The sequence below is a fragment of the Chiloscyllium punctatum genome, chromosome 15, assembly GCF_047496795.1.
Source record: "Chiloscyllium punctatum isolate Juve2018m chromosome 15, sChiPun1.3, whole genome shotgun sequence".
Classification (NCBI taxonomy): Eukaryota; Metazoa; Chordata; class Chondrichthyes; order Orectolobiformes; family Hemiscylliidae; genus Chiloscyllium; species Chiloscyllium punctatum.
The window spans coordinates 9,740,714-9,760,618 of record NC_092753.1 but is presented as its reverse complement, the minus strand read 5'-3'; the positions used below and the strand labels follow the sequence as shown (position 1 = coordinate 9,760,618).

Here is a 19,905-nt window from a genome sequence, read left to right as displayed (position 1 = left end):
ACATGACCTCCCAACTCCTGTACTCAATACTCTGACCAATAAAGGAAAGCATACCAAACGCCTTCTTCACTATCCTATCTACCTGCAACTCTGCTTTCAAGGAGCAATGAACCTGCACTCCAAGGTAGCTTTGCTCAGCAACACTCCCTAGGACCTTACCGTTAAGTGTATAAGTCCTGCTAAGATTTGCTTTCCCAAAATGCAGCATCTTCCATTTATCTGAATTAACCTCCATGTGCCACTTCTCAGCCCATTGGCACATCTGGTCCAGATCCTGTTGTAATCCGAGGTAACCCTCTTCGCTGTCCACTCCACCTCCAATTTTGGTGACTCCACCTCCAATTTTGGTGTCATCTGCAAACTTACTAACTGTACCTCTTATGCTCGCATCCAAATCATTTATGTAAATGACAAAAAGTAGAGGACCCAGCACCGATCCTTGTGGCACTCCACTGGTCACAGGCCTCCAGTCTGAAAAACAACCCTCCACCACCACCCTCTGTCTTCTACCTTTGAGCCAGTTCTGTATCCAAATGGCTAGTTCTCCCTGTATTCCATGAGATCTAACCTTGCTAATCAGTCTCCCATGGGGAACCTTGTCGAACGCCTTGCTGAAGTCCATATAGATCACATCTGCTGCTCTGCCCTCATCAATCTTCTTTGTTACTTCTTCAAAAAACTCAACCAAGTTTGAGAGACATGATTTCCCACGCACAAAGCCATGTTGACTGTCCCTAATCAGTGCTTGCCTTTCCAAATACATGTACATCCTTTCCCTCAGGATTCCCTCCAACAACTTGTCCATCGAGGTAAGGCTCACCGATTTATAGTTCCCTGGCTTGTCTTTACTGCCCTTCTTAAACAGTGGCACTACGTTTGCCAACCTCCAGTCTTCCACCACCTCACCTGTGACTATCGATGATACAAATATCTCAGCAAGAGTCCCAGCAATCACTTCTCTAGCTTCCCACAGAGTTCTCGGGTACACTTGATCAGGTCCTGGGGAGTTATCCACCTTTAACCGTTTCAAGACATCCAGCACTTCCTCCTCTGCAAGCTGGACGTTTTGCAAGGTGTCACCATCTATTTCCCTACAGTCTATATTTTCCATATCCTTTTCCACAGTAAATGCTGATGAAAAATATTCATTTAGTATCTCCCCCATTTTCTGTTGCTCCACACAAAGGCCACCTTGCAGATCTTTGAGGGGAAAGTGAGGACTGCAGATGTTGGAGACCAGAGTTGAAAAGTGTGGTGCTGGAAAAACACAGCAGGCCAGACAGATTCCTGAAGGGCTTATGCCCGAAACTTCGATTCTCCTGCTCCTCAGATGCTGCCTGGACTGCTTTGTTTTTCCAGCACCACACTTTTCAACCCTGATCTTTGAGGGGCCCTATTCTCTCCCTAGTTACCCTTTTGTCCCTAATATATTTGTAAAAACCCTTTGGATTCTCCTTAATTGTATTTTCCAAAGCTATCTCATGTCCCCGTTTTGCCTGCCTGATTTCCCCCTTAAGTATACTCCTACTTCCTTTATACCCTTCTAAGGATTCACTTGATCTATCCTGTCTATACCTGACATATGCTTCCTTCTTTTTCTTAACCAAACCCTCAATTTCTTTAGTCATCCAGCATTCCCTGTACCTACCAGCCTTCCCTTTCACCCTGACAGGAATATACTTTCTCTGGATTCTTGTTCTCATTTCTGAAGGCTTCCCATTTTCCAGCCGTCCCTTTGCCTGTGAACATCTGCCTCCAATCAGCTTTCAAAAGTTTGTGCCTAATACCGTCAAAATTGGCCTTTCTCCAATTTAGGACTTCAGCTTTTAGTTCTGGTCTATCCTTTTCCATCACTATTTTAAAACAAATAGAATTATGGTCGCTGGCCCAAAGTGCTCCCCCACTGACACCTCAGTTCACCTGCCCTGCCTTATTTCCCAAGAGTAGGTCAAGTTTTGCGCCTTCTCTAGTAGGTACATCCACATACTGGATCAGAAAATTATCTTGTACACACTTAAGAAATTACTCTCCACCTAAACCCTTAACCCTATGGCAGTCCCAGTCTATGTTTGGAAAGTTAAAATCCCCTACCATAACTACCCTATTCTTCTTACAGATAGCTGAGATCTCCTTACAAGTTTGTTTCTCAATTTCCCTCTGACTATTGGGGGGGGGGGGGGGGGGGGGGGGGGTCTATAATACAATCCCAATAAGGTGATCATCCCTTTGTTATTTCTCAGTTCCACCCAAATAACTTCCCTGAATGTATTTCCGGTAATATCCTCCCTCAGCACAGCTGTAATGCTATCCCTTATCAAAAAGGCCACTCCCCCTCCTCTCTTGCCTCCCTTTCTATCCTTCCTGTAGCATTTGTATCCTGGAACATTAAGCTGCCAGTCCTGCCCATCCCTGAGCTATGTTTCTGTAAATGCTATGCTATTCCAGTCCCATGTTCCTAACCATGCCCTGAGTTCATCTGCTTTCCCTGTTAGGCCCCTTGCACTGAAATAAATGCAGTTTAATTTATTAGTCCTACCTTGTCCCTGCCTCCCCTGACTGTTTGACTCACTTATGTTCTCAGCTGTATCCGTCTCAGATCAATCTCTTTCCTCACTATCTCCCTGAGTCCCAAACCCCCCACCTTACTCGTTTAAATCCTCCCAAGCAGTCCTAGCAAATTTCCATGCCAGTATATTAGTCCCTTTCCAATTTAGGTGCAATCCGTCCTTCTTGTACAGGTCATTTCTACCCCAAAAGAGATTCCAATGATCCAAAAATGTGAATCTTTCTCCCATACACCAGCTCCTCAGCCATGCATTCATCTGCTCTATCCTTTTATTCCTGCCCTCACTAGCTTGTAGCACTGGGAGTAATCCTTTTTAAATTTCTGCCGAATTCTCTGTAACCTCCCTTCAGAATCTCAACCTTTTCCCTTCCAATGTCATTGGTTCCAATGTGGACAATGACTTCCTGCTGGCCCCTCTCCAAGACATCCTTGATCATCAGGGAAACAACACACCATTTAGATTTTTCTCTGCTGACCACAGAAACGTCTGCCTGTACCTCGGACTACAGAATCCCCTAACACAATTGATCTCTTGGAAGCCGACATACCCCTCATTGCATTAGAGCCAGTCTCAACACCAGAAACTTGGCTGTTCGTGCTATCACCCCCGACATTTTCCAAAACAGCATACCTGTTTGAAATGGGTATATATCCACAAAAGACTCCTGCACTAGCTGTCTACCTCTCTTACCCTTCCTGGAGTTAACCCATCTATGTGACTGTATCTGAGACTTTCCCCCCTTCCTATAACTGCCATCCATCACATACTGTTGCTGTTGCAAATTCCTCATCGCTTCTATCTGTCTCTCCAACAGATCCACTCAATCTGAGAAGATTTGCATCCAACAGCATTTATGGCAGATATAATCCACAGTAACCCTTAAACTCTCTTTAAATTCCCACATCTGACAAGTAGTACAGATCACTGCAAAGGCCATTTTTGCTCCTTCACAATCTACAGACCCAGAAAATAACACCGTCTTATTCCTCTACAAAACACTGCACCAGGTTAAATTAATAGCTATGGCTTATATTTTAAGTTTAATCAAGAGACTTATCTCCAAAAACACATAATAAAGAAAGAACACACTGTACTCACTAATACAGCCTCTCTCTTGGACAGACTTAAAACAACAATTAACTTATCTGATTCCGTGCTGTGAACTTCACCCATATCATTTATGGTTATTTTTTACTTCATGCGCTCAATAACATTACAACCAATGAACAAATTATTCAAATTCATGTTAATGCTTCATAATCTCCCACTCTGTGCTCACCCCACAGCTCCAATGAAGTCCATTCTATCCTCATAACTAAGTTCATTCTTACAATCATTGTAAGCACAGTAATCATTAGAGTTTAGAGGTTGAGGGGAGATCTAATAGAAACTTACAAGATAATGCATGGCTAAGAAAGGGTGGACGCTGGGAAGTTGTTTCCGTTAGGCGGGGAGTCTAGGACCAGTGTGTACAGTCTTAAAATTAGAGAGGGAGTCAATTTAGAATGGAAATAAGGAGACATCTCTTCAGCCAGAGAGCAGTGGGCCTGTGGAATTCATTGCTACGGAGCACAGTGGAGGACGGGACGTTCGGTGTCTTCAAGGCAGAGAATGATAAATTCTTGATCTCGCAAGAAATTAAGGGCTACAGGGAGACTGCAGGTAAGTGGAATTGAAATGCCCATTAGCCATGATTGAATGTCAGAGTGGACTCAATGGGCCGAATGGCCTTGCTTCCACTCCTATGTCTTTTGGCCTTATGGTCTGGGGTGCTAGGATTTGAACACCCGATTTCTGGGGGAAAATAAACCCTCCAAAATTCTAGGTTTAAAAAAAAATTAATTTATTAGAGGAACCTTCCTTTAAGAAAACTGTTAATTAACTCTCTCCACTAAACATAAACATGTTCAGAGAACTTATAATTGTACCTTTCCTATCTTTAGGATGTTACAAAACACTTCACAGCCAAGAGTTGTTCCTGTCAATGCTATTCTGCACACAGTAAGGCCCCGCAAACAATCAGAAAACAAGGCTGATCATTTTAATCCACAAACATTGACCTAGACAACTTGTATTACTCAACTATGAGAAGTTTGTTTGAAGTTGTTAAGAATAAAAGAATCAGAGTAACAACTTATAGGGATGGCTGTGGAGGTCAAGCTCTAGAAAGGCTGATCGGACGTCTCAATAAAGGTATGAAAATATTTTGGCAATGCTCACCCCTGTAGCAAAAATTGTCAAATAGTTCAGATGCAATTGTTTACATATAAATGGAAACAAGGAGTATATAGGATATGATAATATTCTAAGAAACTACAGCCTGCTTCAGACAAAAACAAAGTGAAAAGGGACCAAGGTGTGGTTGGTTAAATATTCCTGTGCTTCATTGAAATCTCTTTCAATTATAAACTGGATGTTTGGGAAATTAGTGGGCTTTGCAGTCTTCTGGTAGCACAAGAAAATCAGGATCTTGGAAAGATATTCAGCCCATCAAGTTGCTTCCATCCAGACGTTTCCGGGTTGAAATGAGGCCCTAATAAAGGGATGGGGAAGCCAGGGATAACCTGACCTTGGCAGCTTGAGGTGATCCCTGGTTAAGTGGAGGACTAGCAGTTTGTGCAGGAAGGGGTGCCTATGTCTGGGAGGCAAGATATAATGAGCAAGCCACTGCCCCCCACCCCTGCCCCATCCCCCCAGTTATCCAAATTATACATCCAATGGGACCATAGTTTCAGTTTTTGTCAAACAGCATTTCCTCAGCAAAAGCTGTATTAGTCTCTCAGCTTTCTGACCCATATCAGAAAACAATTAACCCCTATCCCTGCCTGAATTCCAAGCAGAATAACGGCCCTTTTTAAAAATTGTTCATTCATGGTGTCAGTATTTATTGCCCATCCTTAGCTGCCTTTGCAAAGGCAATGGGGAGTTGTTTCCTTGACTGCTAAAAAAGGCTTAGGTTACCCACGATGCCCTGAGGGAGAAGGAATTCCAGGATTTTGACCCAGTGACACTGAGGGAACGGCAATATATTTCCAAGTCAGGATGAGGAGTGGCTTGGAGGGCAACTTGCAGTTGGTGACATTCCCATGTATCTGCTGCCCTTGTCCTTCTAGATAGAGGTGGTTGTGGATTTGGAAAGCGCTGTCCAAGGACTTTTGGTGACTTTCCATGGAGTATCTTGTAGATAGTACACATAGCTGCGATTGAGCATCAATGGTGGAGGGAATGGATGTTTGTGGATGTGGTGTCAATCAAGTGGGGCTGCTTTGTCCTAGATGATGTCAAGTTTCTTGAGTGTTGTTGGAGCTACACCCATTCAGGCGAGTGGGGAGTATTCTATCACACTCCTGACTTGTGCCTTGTTGGTGGCTTTGGGGAATCAGGTGAGCTACTCACCACAGTATTCCCAGTGTTTGACCTGCTCTTGTAGCCACTGTGTTTATGTGGCTGCTCCAGTTCTCCATCTGGAGAATGATAAATGTTTATGCAATTGCAGGATGTTGATACTGTGGTATTCAGTGATGGCAATCCCGCTGAATATTAAGGGACAGAGGTTAGATTCTGTCTCATTTGGTGTTGTCATTTGCCAGGTACAAGGCATGAATGTTACTTACCACTTGTCAGCCCAAACCTGGGCATCCAGATCTTGTTGCATTTGAACAAGGACTGCTTCAGTATCTGAGAAACCATGAATAGTGCTGAATATTGCCCAAATTAGCACATTTCCCCACTTCTGGCCTTATGATAGAGAGAAGGTAATTGATGAAGCAGCTGAAGATGGTTGGACCTCGGACACTCCCTGAGGAGCTCCTGAAGAGATGCCCTGGAGCTGAGATGACCTGCCAACAACCACAACCATCTTCCGAGGTGCCAGGTATGATTCCAAACAGCAGAGATTTCTCCCTGATACCCATGCTAGAATACAGGAGAAAATGGCACTTTGGAATAGATTTCTGAACAAACTCCATGGATCAGAGAGTTCCAGTGAGTTGGACTTCTCTATAAAAATGTAATGGTATCTCATTCAAACCTTTGGTCCACAAAAACATACATAATGTTCAAACAGAGCATCCCATCGCTCAACGATATTCTATTTTCTGGACTCCTGGTGTTTAGTTTACATTGCTGAATTTTTCATTCTTTTGGAATGAAAATGCTCTCAAACACAAGAGTCCAGAGACAGTATGTTCCCGTTGGGGGTAAAGGCAAGCCTGATAAATGTAGGGAATGCTGGATGACTGGAGAAATTGTGGTTTCGGTTAAGAAAAAGAAGAAAGCATATGTCAGGTAGAGACAACACAGATCGAGTGAATCCTGAAGAGTATAAAGGCAGTAGGAGAGTTGGAGGATTTGAGCTATAGGGAGAGGTTGAATAGGCTGGGGCTATTTAGGAAGTGGCAGAGGCTAGTACAATTGCAACATTTAAGTGGCATCTAGATGGTTATTTGAATAGGAAGGGTTTGATGGGATATGGGCCAAACGCTGGCAAATGGGACTAGATTGGGTTGGGATATCTGGTTGGCATGGATAAGTTGGACCGAAGGGTCTGTTTCCATGCTGTACATCTCTATGACTCAGAGTATACTTAAGAAGGAAATCAGGAGGGCAAAAAAGGAGACATGAGATAGCTTTGACAAATAGGGTTAAGGAGAATCCAACGGAAATTTATAAATTAAGGACAATGGGTAACTAGGGAGAGCATAGGGCCTCTTAAAAGGTGCCTGTGTGGGGAATTGCAGGAGCTGGGGGAAGACTAAATGAGTATTTTGCATCAGTATTTGCTGTGGAGAAGAACCTGGAAGATATAAAATGTAGGGAAATAGATGCTGACATCTTGAGAAATGCCCATATTACAAGGTGGTGGTGCTGGAGATCTTAAAAAATTGCATAAAAGGTGGCTAAATCCCCAGGACCTGATCAGGTGTACCACAGAACTCTGTGGGAAGCTAGGAAAGTGATTGCTGGGTCCATTGCTAAGATATTTGTATCATTGATAATCACAGGTGAAGTGCCGGAAGACTGGAGGTTGGCTAACGTGGTGCCACTATTTAAGAAAGATGGTAAGGAAATGCCAGGGAACTATAGACTGATGAGCTTAAGATCAATGGTGTGCAAATTGTTGGAGGGAATCCTGAGGGACAGGATTTACATGTACTTAGATAGGCAAGGGCTGATTAGGGATAGTCAAAACAGCTTTGTTTGGGAAATCATGTCTCACTAACGTGATTGAGATTTTTGAAGAAGTAACAAAGAGGATTCATGAGGGCAGAGCGGTGTATGTGATCTAGCGGGACTTCAGTATGGCATTTGACAAGGTTCCTCATGGTAGGCTGGTTAGCAAGGTTAGATCGCGTGGAATACAGGGAGAACTAGCCATTTAGCTACAGAACTGGCTTGAAAGTAGAAGACAGAATGTGGTGGTGGTGGGTGATTTTTAGACTGGAGGCCTGTGATCATTAGTGTGCCACAAGGATCGGTACTGGGTCCACTGCTTTTTGTCATTTATATATATGATTTGGATATACTTAGTAAGTTTGCAGATGACATCAAAAGTGCAGGTGCAGTGGACAGCGAAAATGGTTACTTCAGAGTGCAACAGGATCTTGATCAGATGGTCCAATGGGCTGAGGAGTGGCAGATGGAGTTTAATTTAGATAAATGCAAGGTGCTGCATTTTGGAAAGGCTAATCTTTGCAGGACTTATACATTAATGGTAAGATCCTGGCGAGTGTTGCTGAACAAAGGCACCTGGGAGTGCAGGTTCATAGTTCCTTGAAAGTGGAGTCGCAGCTAAATAGGTTAATGAAGAATGCGTCTGGTATACTTTCCAATATTGGTCAGAGCATTGGGTACAGAAGTTGGGAGGCCATTTTGCAGCTGTACAGGACATTGGTTAGGCCACAGTTGGAATAGTGTGTGCAATTCTGGTCTCCCTCCTATTGGAAGGACGTTGTGAAACTTGAAAAGGGTTCAGAAAAGATTTACAAGAATGTTGCCAGGGTTGGAGGGTTTAAGCTATAAAGGAGAGACTAAATAGGCTGGGGCTGTTTTCCCTGGAGCACCAGAGGCTGAGGGGTGACGTTATAGAGGTTTATAAAATCCTGAGGGGCATAAATAGGATAAATAGACAAGGTCTTTTACCTGGGGTGGGAGAGTCGAGAACTGGAGGGCATAGATTTAGGGTGAGAGGGGGAAGACATAAAAGGGTACTAAAGGGCAACCTTTCCATACAGAGGGTGGTACGTGTATAGAATAAGCTGCCAGAGGAAGTGGTGGAGGTTGGTACAATTACAACTTTTAAAAGGCATCTGATGGGTACAGGAATAGAAAGGGTTTAAGAGGGATATGGTCCAAATGCTGGCAAATGGGACTAGAATAATTTAGGAATCTGGTCGGCAAGGTCACACGGGACCGAAGTGTCTGTTTGCATGCTGTACATTTCTACGACTATTTGCAGAGTATATTTTAGTGGACTGGGTACTTAAAAAAGGGTCTCTTCTTCAACCTACCCTTGCATGTTTACGGCCCTTATGCAGCAAGTTGTCGACTTTATCAGTTGTTAACATCAGTCAGGGAAATTGAGTGGTTGGGACTGGAGTGAACAAGGTCAACAACTGGATCTCTCTTTAACCAGCGAGGTCAAAAGACCGTGAACTAAATGGTGCAAGGTTTGAATAAGTAATTGCAAGCCAAAGTAGGTGAACTCAATATCAAATCAGACATGGAGGAGAAATAAACAGAGTGGGGGGAAAATATTACTTTGCTACACAAAAAGAGGAACAGGATAAAAGTAGCAATGAAACAAATTCAAATCTAAAAGGAATGGGATTGCACGGTCAATTAAAGATGCAGTGCCAAAGAGATTGTTTGGCAGTAATCACCACATCAGTATTAAAAGGACGGACAAGTTGTAACCTTCTAATGCAAGTTTATTTCATATCCACCATGCAGAAACAGCAACATCATGCTTTTCAGTGCACTCGAATGATAGTGTGGCAGGCAGCAATTTGAGATTCTCAGGAATCTAAGGGTGAAGGGGATAAAATTGAACAGTTTTGGTTGGGCCAGATGTTGCTGTCAAAGAGAGCTCATGGCACTGCCCATCATTTATGTGCAAATGGTGGTGGAGCAGCTGCAGGTAGATACGCCCTCTTGTGGCTTGGGATTAGTGTTTCAAGACGCCCAGGTTCAAGCCCCACCAGCTTCAGGGGGTGTGTAATAACATTTCTGAACAGATTGTTAAATTAAAACAGAACGAGCAGGAAATATTCAAAGAACCCTGGTCTTCGCACCCAAAAGTACATCCAAAAAGATGGACGTTGTAACTTACTCCAACAAAGTCTTCAAAACTAATCTGGTCCTTCTGACCTCCAGCAGCCGCGAGCTCTTCTCTTATTTCACGAATTTTGTAGCCTGGTAATTGTAGGTTAGCTTGTTGAAAGAGGTTGTGGAGTTCATTGTTATCAATGTATCCGGAGTTATCAGTGTCTGAAAGGTGAAAATTAAAAGTTAGTAAAGCTGTTAGATGGTCAAACGGCTAAGGACTATCCCTCTCCAAGCCTGTTTCTAGACTACCCTGGTTGTAGACATCTGACAGTGAAGTTTGTGCTTTACAAGATTTGAAGCTGTGGGCACCAAATGTGTGTTGCGTGGGTAGTTTCTGCTCAAATTTATTTGCGTACTGCCGAAGTGATATTGTCCTTGCAGCGAAATCCTCAGCCATGTGTCCTCTGCAGTCTTCATTAGCTTTGTTTTGAGATGGGCATGTGGATGTGGTGATGTTATGTGACAGGCAGGTAATAACAATACAGGGTCAGCAGACTGTTCAGTGACCCACTCAGTAACATTTGTACAGCAGCCAAATCTTCCAAAAGCTGAAGTTTAATTAGCATAAGGATAAATAGGCAAGATCTTTTCCCTGGGGTGGGGGAGTGCAGAACTAGAGGGGCATAGGTTTAGGGTGAGGGGGAAAAGATTTAAAAGGGACCTAAGGGGCAACCTTTTCACACAGAGGGTGGTGAGAGTATGGAATGAGCTGCCAGAGGAAGTGGTGGAGGCTGACACAATTACAGCATTTAAAAGTCATCTGGATGGGTATATGAATAGGAAAGAGGGTTTAGAGGGATATGGGCCAAGTGTTGGCAAATGGGACTAGATTGGGTTGGGATATCTTGTCCAACTCGTCCAAGCCAACCAAAGGGTCTGTTTCTGTGCTGTACATCTCTATGACTCTAACATTGGAGTGGTAGTGGCAGCAAGAGGGGGGCCTCATCTTCAGACTGAAAGTGAGAAGGCCAGTGACCTGTTCCCACCATATATGGTTTAACCGGAAGTACAATCAATGTACAATGTACATTCTGGCCAGTTTGTCAGATTTTCCCCACTGTCCCCTCCACTCGGGTAACTATTGCTAAGGTTTGGTAATATGGTTACTTACCAATTTTTGAAAATGCTACCTGCAGTTCCTCCAACTCTTCAGTGGAGATCTGTGCTGTTTCTGTCATGTTCCTTTAATGTCAGATGGGAGCGCACAAACCTGAACACAAAAAGAAAACTTGACTGATTAACTTCATAGGGGGTTAGAGTGGTGCTCGAAAAGTACAGCAGTTCAGGCAGCATCAGAGGAGCAGGAAAATCAACATTTCGGGCAAAAGCCCTTCATCAGGAATACAGGCAGAGTGGAGAGATAAATGAGAGGAGGGTGGGGATGGGGAGAAAGTAGCATAGAGTACAATAGGTGAATGGGGGTGGGAATGGATGTGATAGGTCAGAGGAGGGTAGGGGAGGGTAGCAAAGAGCACAATGGGTGAATGGGGGTGGGGATAAAGGTGATAGGTCAGAGAGGAGGGTGGAGTGGATAGGTGGAAAGGAAGATAGGCAGGTAGGACAAGTCATGGGGACAGTGCTGAGCTGGAGATTTGGAACTGGGGTGAAGTGGGGGAAGGGGAAATGAGGAAACTGTTGAAGTCCACATTGATGCCCTGGGGTTGAAGTGTTCCGAGGCGGAAGATGAGGCGTTCTTCCTCCAGGTGTCGGGTGGTGAGGGAGCGGCAGCGAAGGAGGCCCAGGACCTCCACGTCCTCAGCTGAGGTGGGGGGGGGGGGGGGGGGGTTTGAATTGAAATGTTGGGCCACAGGGCGGTGCAGTTGATTGGTGCAAGTGTCCCAGAGATGTTCCCTAAAGCGCTCTGCTAGGAGGCGTCCAGTCTCCCCAATGTAGAGGAGACCGCATCGTGAGCAATGGATATAATAATGATATTGGTGGATGTGGAAGGCTCCTTTAGGGCCTTGGATAGAGGGGAGGGAGGTGGTGTGGGCGCAGGTTTTGCAATCCCTGCGGTGGCAGGGGAGGGTGCCAGGAAAGAAGGGTGGTCTGTTGGGGGCGTGGACCTGATCAGGTAGTCACAGAGGGAATGGTCTTTGTGGAAGGCAGAAAGGGGTGGGGAGAGAAATATATCCCTAGTGGTGGGGTCCGTTTGGAGGTGGCAGAAATGTCATTGGATGATATGGTTTATGCAAAGGTTGGTAGGGTGGAAGGTGAGCACCAGGGGGCTTCTGTCCTTGTTACGGTTGGAGGGGTGGGATCGGAGGGCGGAGGTGCGGGATGTGGACGAGATGCGTTGGAGGGCATCTTTAACCACATGGGAAGGGAAATTGCGGTCTCTAAAGAAGGAGGCCATCTGGTGTGTTCTGTGGTGGAAATAGTCCGCCTGGGAGCAGATACAGCAGAGGCGGAGGAATTGGGAATACGGGATGGCATTTTTGCAAGAGGTAGGGTGGGAAGAAGTGTAATCCAGGTAGCTGTGGGAGTTGGTGGGTTTGTAAAAAATATCGGCCGTCATTAATGGAGATGGAGATGAAGGGGTCCAGGAAGGGGAGGGAGGTGTCAGAGATGGTCCAGGTAAATTTAAGGTAAGGGTGGAATGTGTTGGTGAAGTTGATGAATTGCTCAACCCCCTCGCGGGAGCATAAGGTGGCACCAATGCAGTCATCAGTGACGTAGAGGAAAAGATGGGCAGTGGTGCTTGTGTAACTACAGAAGATGGACTGTTCTACGTAACCAACAAAGAGACAGGATTAACTTCATACTCAGTCAAAGAAATGTAACAACCCTCAACAATCCTCATTCCTACTTTTTTAATGTTCAATCATCCCGATGCATTTGACATAAATTCAAAGCTTCCCTTTCTGTTAGTTAATGTTACTGTAATTCTGTCATAATCTTCACCTGTGATTTGAAAGCACAAAGGAAAACATGGTGGCTGTAACAACAACAACAAAGAACCTAGTAAAGCACTTAATCGTACGGGCATACTGCATGGAAACACACCCTTCAGTCCAACTCATCCGAGCCAACCAGACATCCCAATCTGACCTAGTCTCACTTGCGTGCATTGGGCCCATATCCCTCTAAACCCTTCCTATTCATGTACCCATCCAGGTGTAAAAAGAATGTTATAATTGTTCCCACCTTCACACAACCCAGCCACCCCAAGACACGATAGTAACAATTTGCACACACCTTCCACCCCATCTGAGGTTTATGGGGTAATGATTAGTTCATCTGTTTTAGCTGCTGTTGGTTGGGGATAAATATTGACCTGGATACTGCAGTTCCTCCTTCTTTCACATCCACTTGACCAGGCAGCAGAGTTATTGGCTCTGCACCTCCAAGACAATCTCTCAAAAACTGCCACATTCAGTGGAACTAAAAATGCCAACCTAGATTATGTGCTGACATCCCAGAGAGGAACTCGATGTCATGACCTCTGATATAGAGACATGACAAGGAAAGAAAATCTGCTGTCCTTATCCGATCTGGTCTAAAACTTGACTCTGGACTCTCAGAAATGTGGTTGACTCTTAACTGCCATCTGAACTGACCTAGTAAGTCACTCAATTCAGGATAGAGACAAAAAAAAACTGCAGATACTGGAATCTGCAGACACTGTAAGTAATCTAATCTAATCTAATCTAAGGAAAACAGACAGGAGGCTGGAAGAACACAGCAGGCCAGGCAGCATTGGGAGGTAGAGAAGTCGACATTTTGGGTGTAACCCTTCTTCAGGACTGGTAGAGAACTTCTTCAAAGTGGGCTTCCTTTGAAGAGACTTCTGAGTGGTACAAACTTGGTTAGGAGACATAAAACTGCAGATGCTGGAATCCAAGGCAGACCAGGAGGTGGAAGAGCACAGCAAGCTAGGCAGCATTGGGAGCTGAAGTTGACAGAGAACTTGTTCAATTCAGGATGGGCAACAAATCCCATGAAAAGAACGATAAGAGGCACCGAATGAGCTAACCTGACAGCCTTAAATAAAACATAGAAACACAAAGACAAATGAGCTTAGTGTTCTTTTTTCAACATGTTTAGATTCTTGTTAGTCTTCCTATTAATACAATTTACTACTTGAGCAATTTATCCAAATTACTCTAATGAACATGCTTCTTTAATATCCATCTTGCTGATCCCTTTCTTCAGCTTAAATTTGTAGGTGTGTGTGTGTCTACACAGAAACAACAGTTACATTACTGAATCTTTTGTCTTGGTCTTTGGATTGCTAATCCAAAGGTGAGTTCAAATCCTACCACAGCACCTGGGAAATTTAAATTAAGTTCAATAAATAAACCTGGAATAAGAAAGAAAAGCTACTTAGTAACAGTCACTGGATTATTGTCAAAACTCATTGAGTTACCTCATGCCTTTTTGGAAATCAATCTGTTTTCCCCTCCTTGGTTTGACCTCACAGTTGTGGTAGAAACAGCATTGCAAGGAAAGAAAAACAGACAGACAGACTGAGTATCTATCAATCTAAGCAGTAAATGTGACAAAGGGACACCAAGCTTATAGTAGGTAGTGACAGAAGCAACATGACAGAAGCCCTGAATGGAACTGATTATCTGATCTAACTGTCAGTCATTCATGAAACTTGTGATGACTGGGTTGGTAGCAGTGATAACCGTACAGTCTTTATGGAGAGCAGTTCCTATAGTCACACTGAAGGAACAGACAGTGGGTTGTGTGATACTACCACTGTCTTAAATGGGATAGATTTAGAAAAGACCAAGTAGCTCAAAACTGGGTATTGACGAGAGCCCTATGGGTCATCAGAAGTAGAATTGTATTCCACCACAATCCAGCCTGGCAAAGCCCTCATTCTATGATCACCATCAAACCAGGGGACCAACCCTGGTTCAACGTGGAGCACAGAAGAGCAGGCCAGGATCAGCAGCAGGTACACCTAATGTACCAATGCTGTAAAACAATGCGTTGAAACGACGTTGAGGGTACATGCTTTAGAAACAGCTAAATTGTTTCCAAAGCCACGAAATCAGATCAAAGCCTTGCCAGTTTTAGTCACAATACAGCTTAGGTAAATAGGAGACTCAAGAGTAAAAGAAATACCTCAGTGATGGGGAGTGCCAAATTCAAAGGTGAAACCATTTTCAGCCAGAACAGCTCAGTGGATGACTCAACTTAGACATAGTGAGAGATTCCCAGCGACACATATACCAGCCTTTAGCCAATTCCATTCACTCCGGATATCAAGAAATGGCTGTGCACACTGGATAGAGCACAGATTGTGAGGACCAACACTACAGCTTCTGACTCAGTTACATACCTAGCCAAGTTGTTTCAGTGCAGCGATAACGTTGGCATCTGTTCAGCAATATTAAGATTACGTCGTGCCTGTGAGAGCATGATAAATCCTATCCAGTCCATTGCTTTTTTTTAAAATTCAGAGGTGAGATGAGGGGGACTGCCTTTGATATCAAGACTGTTTGACAGAGCATGCCATCAAGAGACCCGAGTAAACCTGAAGTCAACGGGAATCCAGGAGAAACTCTACAGGAGTTCCTCAGGGAAGTGTGAGGCTAACTAACATAGCTATGTCAATGACCTTCCCTCCACAATTAGGCCAGAAGTAGGGACGTCTGCTGATTATGCAGTATTCAGTCCCATTTCTACATCTTCAGATGCAAAAACATTCCTGTATGCATTGAGAGGTAAAATGGATATGTGCCAAGTAACATTGGTGCCACACAGATGCCAGGCAAAGACTGTTCCTACAACAGAGAATTGAACCACCTCCCCCTGACATTCACATGTAAAAGCATGGCCGTCAACGTCTTGGGGACCACATATGGCCGGACACATAACTGGACCAGATACTGATCAAGAGACTAAGAATTCTGCCACTGGATAAGTTCCTGATTCCCTAAAGCCTTTCTGTCACTTACAGGTCTGGAGTGTTGTGGATAAACATAGCTCTAGTGCTCAAGAAACTTGGCATCTTCCAGCACAAAGTAGCCTGTTTAATTGGCACCCCATCAACAGCCTTCAACATTCACTCCCTTCCCATCACTGATGTATAGTTGCAGCAGTATGTACCAACTACACAATTCACTGCAGACATTCACCCAGTCTTACTTGGGAGCATCTCAAATCACTGATCAGGACAAGAGTAGCAGGCTGTCAGGAATGCTACTGCACGGAAAATTCCCTTACCAGGTCACACACTATTTGGACTTGGAAATATATCATGATCCCTTCTCTGTGCTGTGTTGAATTTCCCACCCCAGGGCAGACAGATCCTTCACTCCACACCACAGCAGGCAACAAATGGATAATGAGACCAGCCCTGCCATTAATGCTCACCTTCCAATAGTGAAGAAAAACACAACTTTAAGAGAATTTAAACAAAGCACTGTGCAGCTATCTGAATCTTTCTAATCTGAAACAGCACAGGAAGAACTCAAAGACATGCCCCTTTAAGACATACTCGCTAAACATACTTGGCATCCATCAGACCTCTTTACATCTCACTGCTACCGAATCTCTCTCCCACTGAAACCATTCTGAGATAATCTCTCCAAATAAGGAGTATTTTTTTTCATTAAGCATATCATGCACATGAGGGAGACACGTCATTAGTTAATAATGACATTTATCCATAGTAACAAGGCTCTCCTGAGGCGTCATTATAACCATTGCTTTTCATCATTTACATAAGTGATTTGGATGTGAATATAGGAGGTATGGTTAGTAAGGTTGCAGATGACACCAAAATAGGTGATGTAATGGTCAGTGAAGAAGATTATCTCAGACTACAATGGGACCTTGATCAAATGGGCCGATAGGCTGAGGAGTGGCAGATAGAGTTTAATTTAGATAGATGTGAGGTATTGCATTTTGGGAAGGCAAATTGGGCAGGTCTTGCACAGTTAATAGCAGGGTCAAGGAAAGTGTTTTCGAACAAAGAGAACAAGGGGTGCAGGTTCATAGTTCCTTGAAAGTGGTATCATAGGTGGACAGGGTGGTGAAGTGGCGTTTGGCACACATGCCTTCATTCATTAGAACATGATATGACTGTATAGGACATTGGTGAGGCCACTTTTAGAATACTCTGTACAATTCTGGTTGCCCTATTGGAAGGATATTGTTCAATTTGAGACTGCAGAGAAAAGATTGCCAAGGATGTTGCTGAGATTTCAGGATTTGAGTTCGAGAGAGAGGCTGAATAGGCTGGGAATTCTTTCCCTGGAGTGTCGGAAGGCTGAGGGCTGAACTTATACAGGTTTATAAAATCATGAGGAGCATTGGTAAGATGAATAGCCAAGGCTTTTTCTTCAGTTGGGGAAGTCCAAAACCAGAGGGCATAAGTTTAAAAGGTGAGTGTGGAAAGATTTAAAAAGGTCCAGAGGGGTAAACTTTTCCATACAGAAGGTGGCGAATGCATGGAACAAACTGCCACAGGAAGTGGGGGAGGTTGGTATGATTATAACATTTAAAAGGCATCTGGATGGGTACATGAATAGTAAGGTTTAAGAGGGATATCGGCGTGGCAAATGGGACGAGGTCAGATTGGGATGTCTGGTCAGCATGGATGAGTTGGACTAAAAGGTCTGTTTCTCTGTTGTATGACTGACACTCTTACATTGGCTGAAGTAAATATCTTTTGTCCTGAATCAACTGTTTGTTTGAACATTACAGACACTCGACTCACCTTGACTTAATGGCAGCTTGTGATTAACTGTGGTGCCAAGGAACTCTAGTAAAATTCAAGTTGATAATGATCAGGGACAAGAGAAGCTATCACGGTCCTACAACCTTACGGCAGGAACTCCTCAAAGCAACACTGTAGCCTAAACACATTCACTGCACCTGGTTCAATAACCCTGGTCAGAAGTAGAGATGCTTGCAAAGTGTTAAAACTTCTCAGGTGATGAAAAAATTCATACCCACGTGCAAAAATATCTAGCCAACATCTATACATGGGTTTAAACATAGCATTAATGCCACAAGCACCAGCCAGTGTTTCTTTAAAGAATAGAGAAACAAACCATCTCCTTTTGCCATTCAAGGGCAAAAAATCAGAAAATGAATTGGACCAGCCGGCTACGTGCCAGGGCTACCAGAACAGGTAAGAGGACAGGTATTCTGCAGCAAGACTTTCCACTACCCACAAACAGAATTATAAATGGGACAACCTCCAAATTGTGCAGTGGATGCACTCAAGACCTCTCACCACTGTCTGGGGCAAAGCAGTCCATTTCATTGACAATACCACCCTTAGTCTAAAGATCTAAACCCTTCACTGCTGTAGTTGCAATGTGTATCTACCTTCAATATGATTTGCAGCACCTTCCAAATCTACAAACGCTACCAACTAGAAGGACAAGGGCAATGTCTTGTAGAACACCAGCACCTGCACGGTCCAAATCAAGGCACACACCATCCCAAGTTGGAAACATATTGTCATTCCTTCACACTTGCAGGGTCAAAGTCCTGGTTGCCCTTCCCCAACAGCTGCGTAAATAACACCTTCCCTACAAGATCAGAAAGGTTCAAGAAAGCAGTACTTCACCATTTTCTCAAAGGCTGTTCAGGACAGTCAATAAATGCTGGCCTAATCACTGCCACCAAAACAACATGAACAAATTCAAAGACAAGACGATGAAACTGCAGTGGAACCAACACCCTATTTCAGGAGTTGTGGAATTTGCAAATAATAAAATTCTCAAAATGTAACCACTAATTGAGTAAGAAATAATTAACCGTATTTTTTGTAAAAATCAGTTTATTGGAGTTCAAGCAAAACACTTAAGGGATGAAAAGATCCCAGTGCTACATTGTATATGTTGTATATGTTACTGTGGAAACACATTTAATTCACTCAAATGTAATTGAAACTGCATGCCCCAAAACAGCTGTAAAGAAAAAGTTATGGAATGGCACGATATTAATGAAATTACTGCCGAATTGTCAAAGGCTTAGCTTCCAGGGTTTTGGAGATAAGGAACAAGGGATTGCATCTTTCACTTGATTAAAGGCAGCAGCATTAAATCATTAAGCATTTAGCTTCAAAGCTGATGTAATTGCAGTTGTAATCTCCAGTGTGGAAACCAGTTATTTTAGCACAGGGCTTACTTAGAATCTACATCACACTGATAGATGGAAGATAACACCTCAGTTTTTGGTTCAGAGCGAAGACAGAGACTCGGAAAATTGCAAACCCTATCAAATGCAGACGAGTTTCACAAAAGCCTGCATTTTCTACTTTGCATCCTATTTTAACAATGTCCTCAGTCCATGAGTCAAATTGAAAGAGACCAGCCGCTGTTTTATGATTCAGCTCAGACAAACCGAAGATTGTGAGGGATTTTGAAGCGTGCTTAGAATTTGAAGTCTACAGGAATACGTATTATATTTGGAATGGTGTCCAACATTGAAGAAACTTTGTTTCTGCTTCAGGTAATGCCATAGAGCAACAAAGTTCAAACTTAGAAAGCTTTCCTTGGAAGAATTTCTTTAATTTTTCATTGCATAACTCAAGCACAACATACTTAGTATGCTGATGATTCTTAGCGATGGTGTTGTGGTATTGTCGCTGGACTCATAATTCAGAAACCCTGGTAATGCCCTGGAGACCCAGGTTCGAATCCCAACACATGAATGAAGTTTGACATCAAAAATAAAATTCTGAAATTAAAAGATGTCCTGGAACTATTGTTGACTGTCATAAAAACCTGTCTGGTTCACTGATGCCCTTTAAAGAAAGGCATCTGCTGTCCTTACCTCGTCTGGCCTACATGTGACTCTAGACCCACAGCAATGTGGTTGACTTGCAACTGCCCTCTGAAATGGTCCAGCAAGCTACTCAGTCGCATCAAACTACGAACAAGTCTCAAAAGGAATGAAAAAGGGATGATGATCCTGGCATCAACTTGGCAAGCGCCAGAAGTGACGTTGGTAAATAGAGCCTCGACTAGATCAAAATATAAGTAATACAGCTTCATCTGTAAGGTGTGTATGGGACCTGGGCAGTGAGGAGGTGAAT

The 19,905-nt window shown here is 43.6% G+C and overlaps 1 protein-coding gene across 5 annotated transcripts in view; it reads right to left on the bottom strand.

The window, feature by feature from the left end:
* lcp1 (lymphocyte cytosolic protein 1 (L-plastin)) overlaps window positions 1–19,905 on the bottom strand; it is a 78,280-nt gene that overhangs the window by 37,408 nt on the left and 20,967 nt on the right. For all 5 annotated transcript variants that reach the window (XM_072584589.1, XM_072584590.1, XM_072584588.1 and 2 more), the window contains 2 exons: window positions 11,005–11,103; window positions 9,898–10,055 (listed from right to left, as the gene is read on the bottom strand). In XM_072584589.1, coding sequence (XP_072440690.1) covers window positions 9,898–10,055; window positions 11,005–11,071 — 225 coding nt within the window. In that variant the 5' untranslated portion in view covers window positions 11,072–11,103. The remainder of the gene's footprint in view (window positions 1–9,897; window positions 10,056–11,004; window positions 11,104–19,905) is intronic.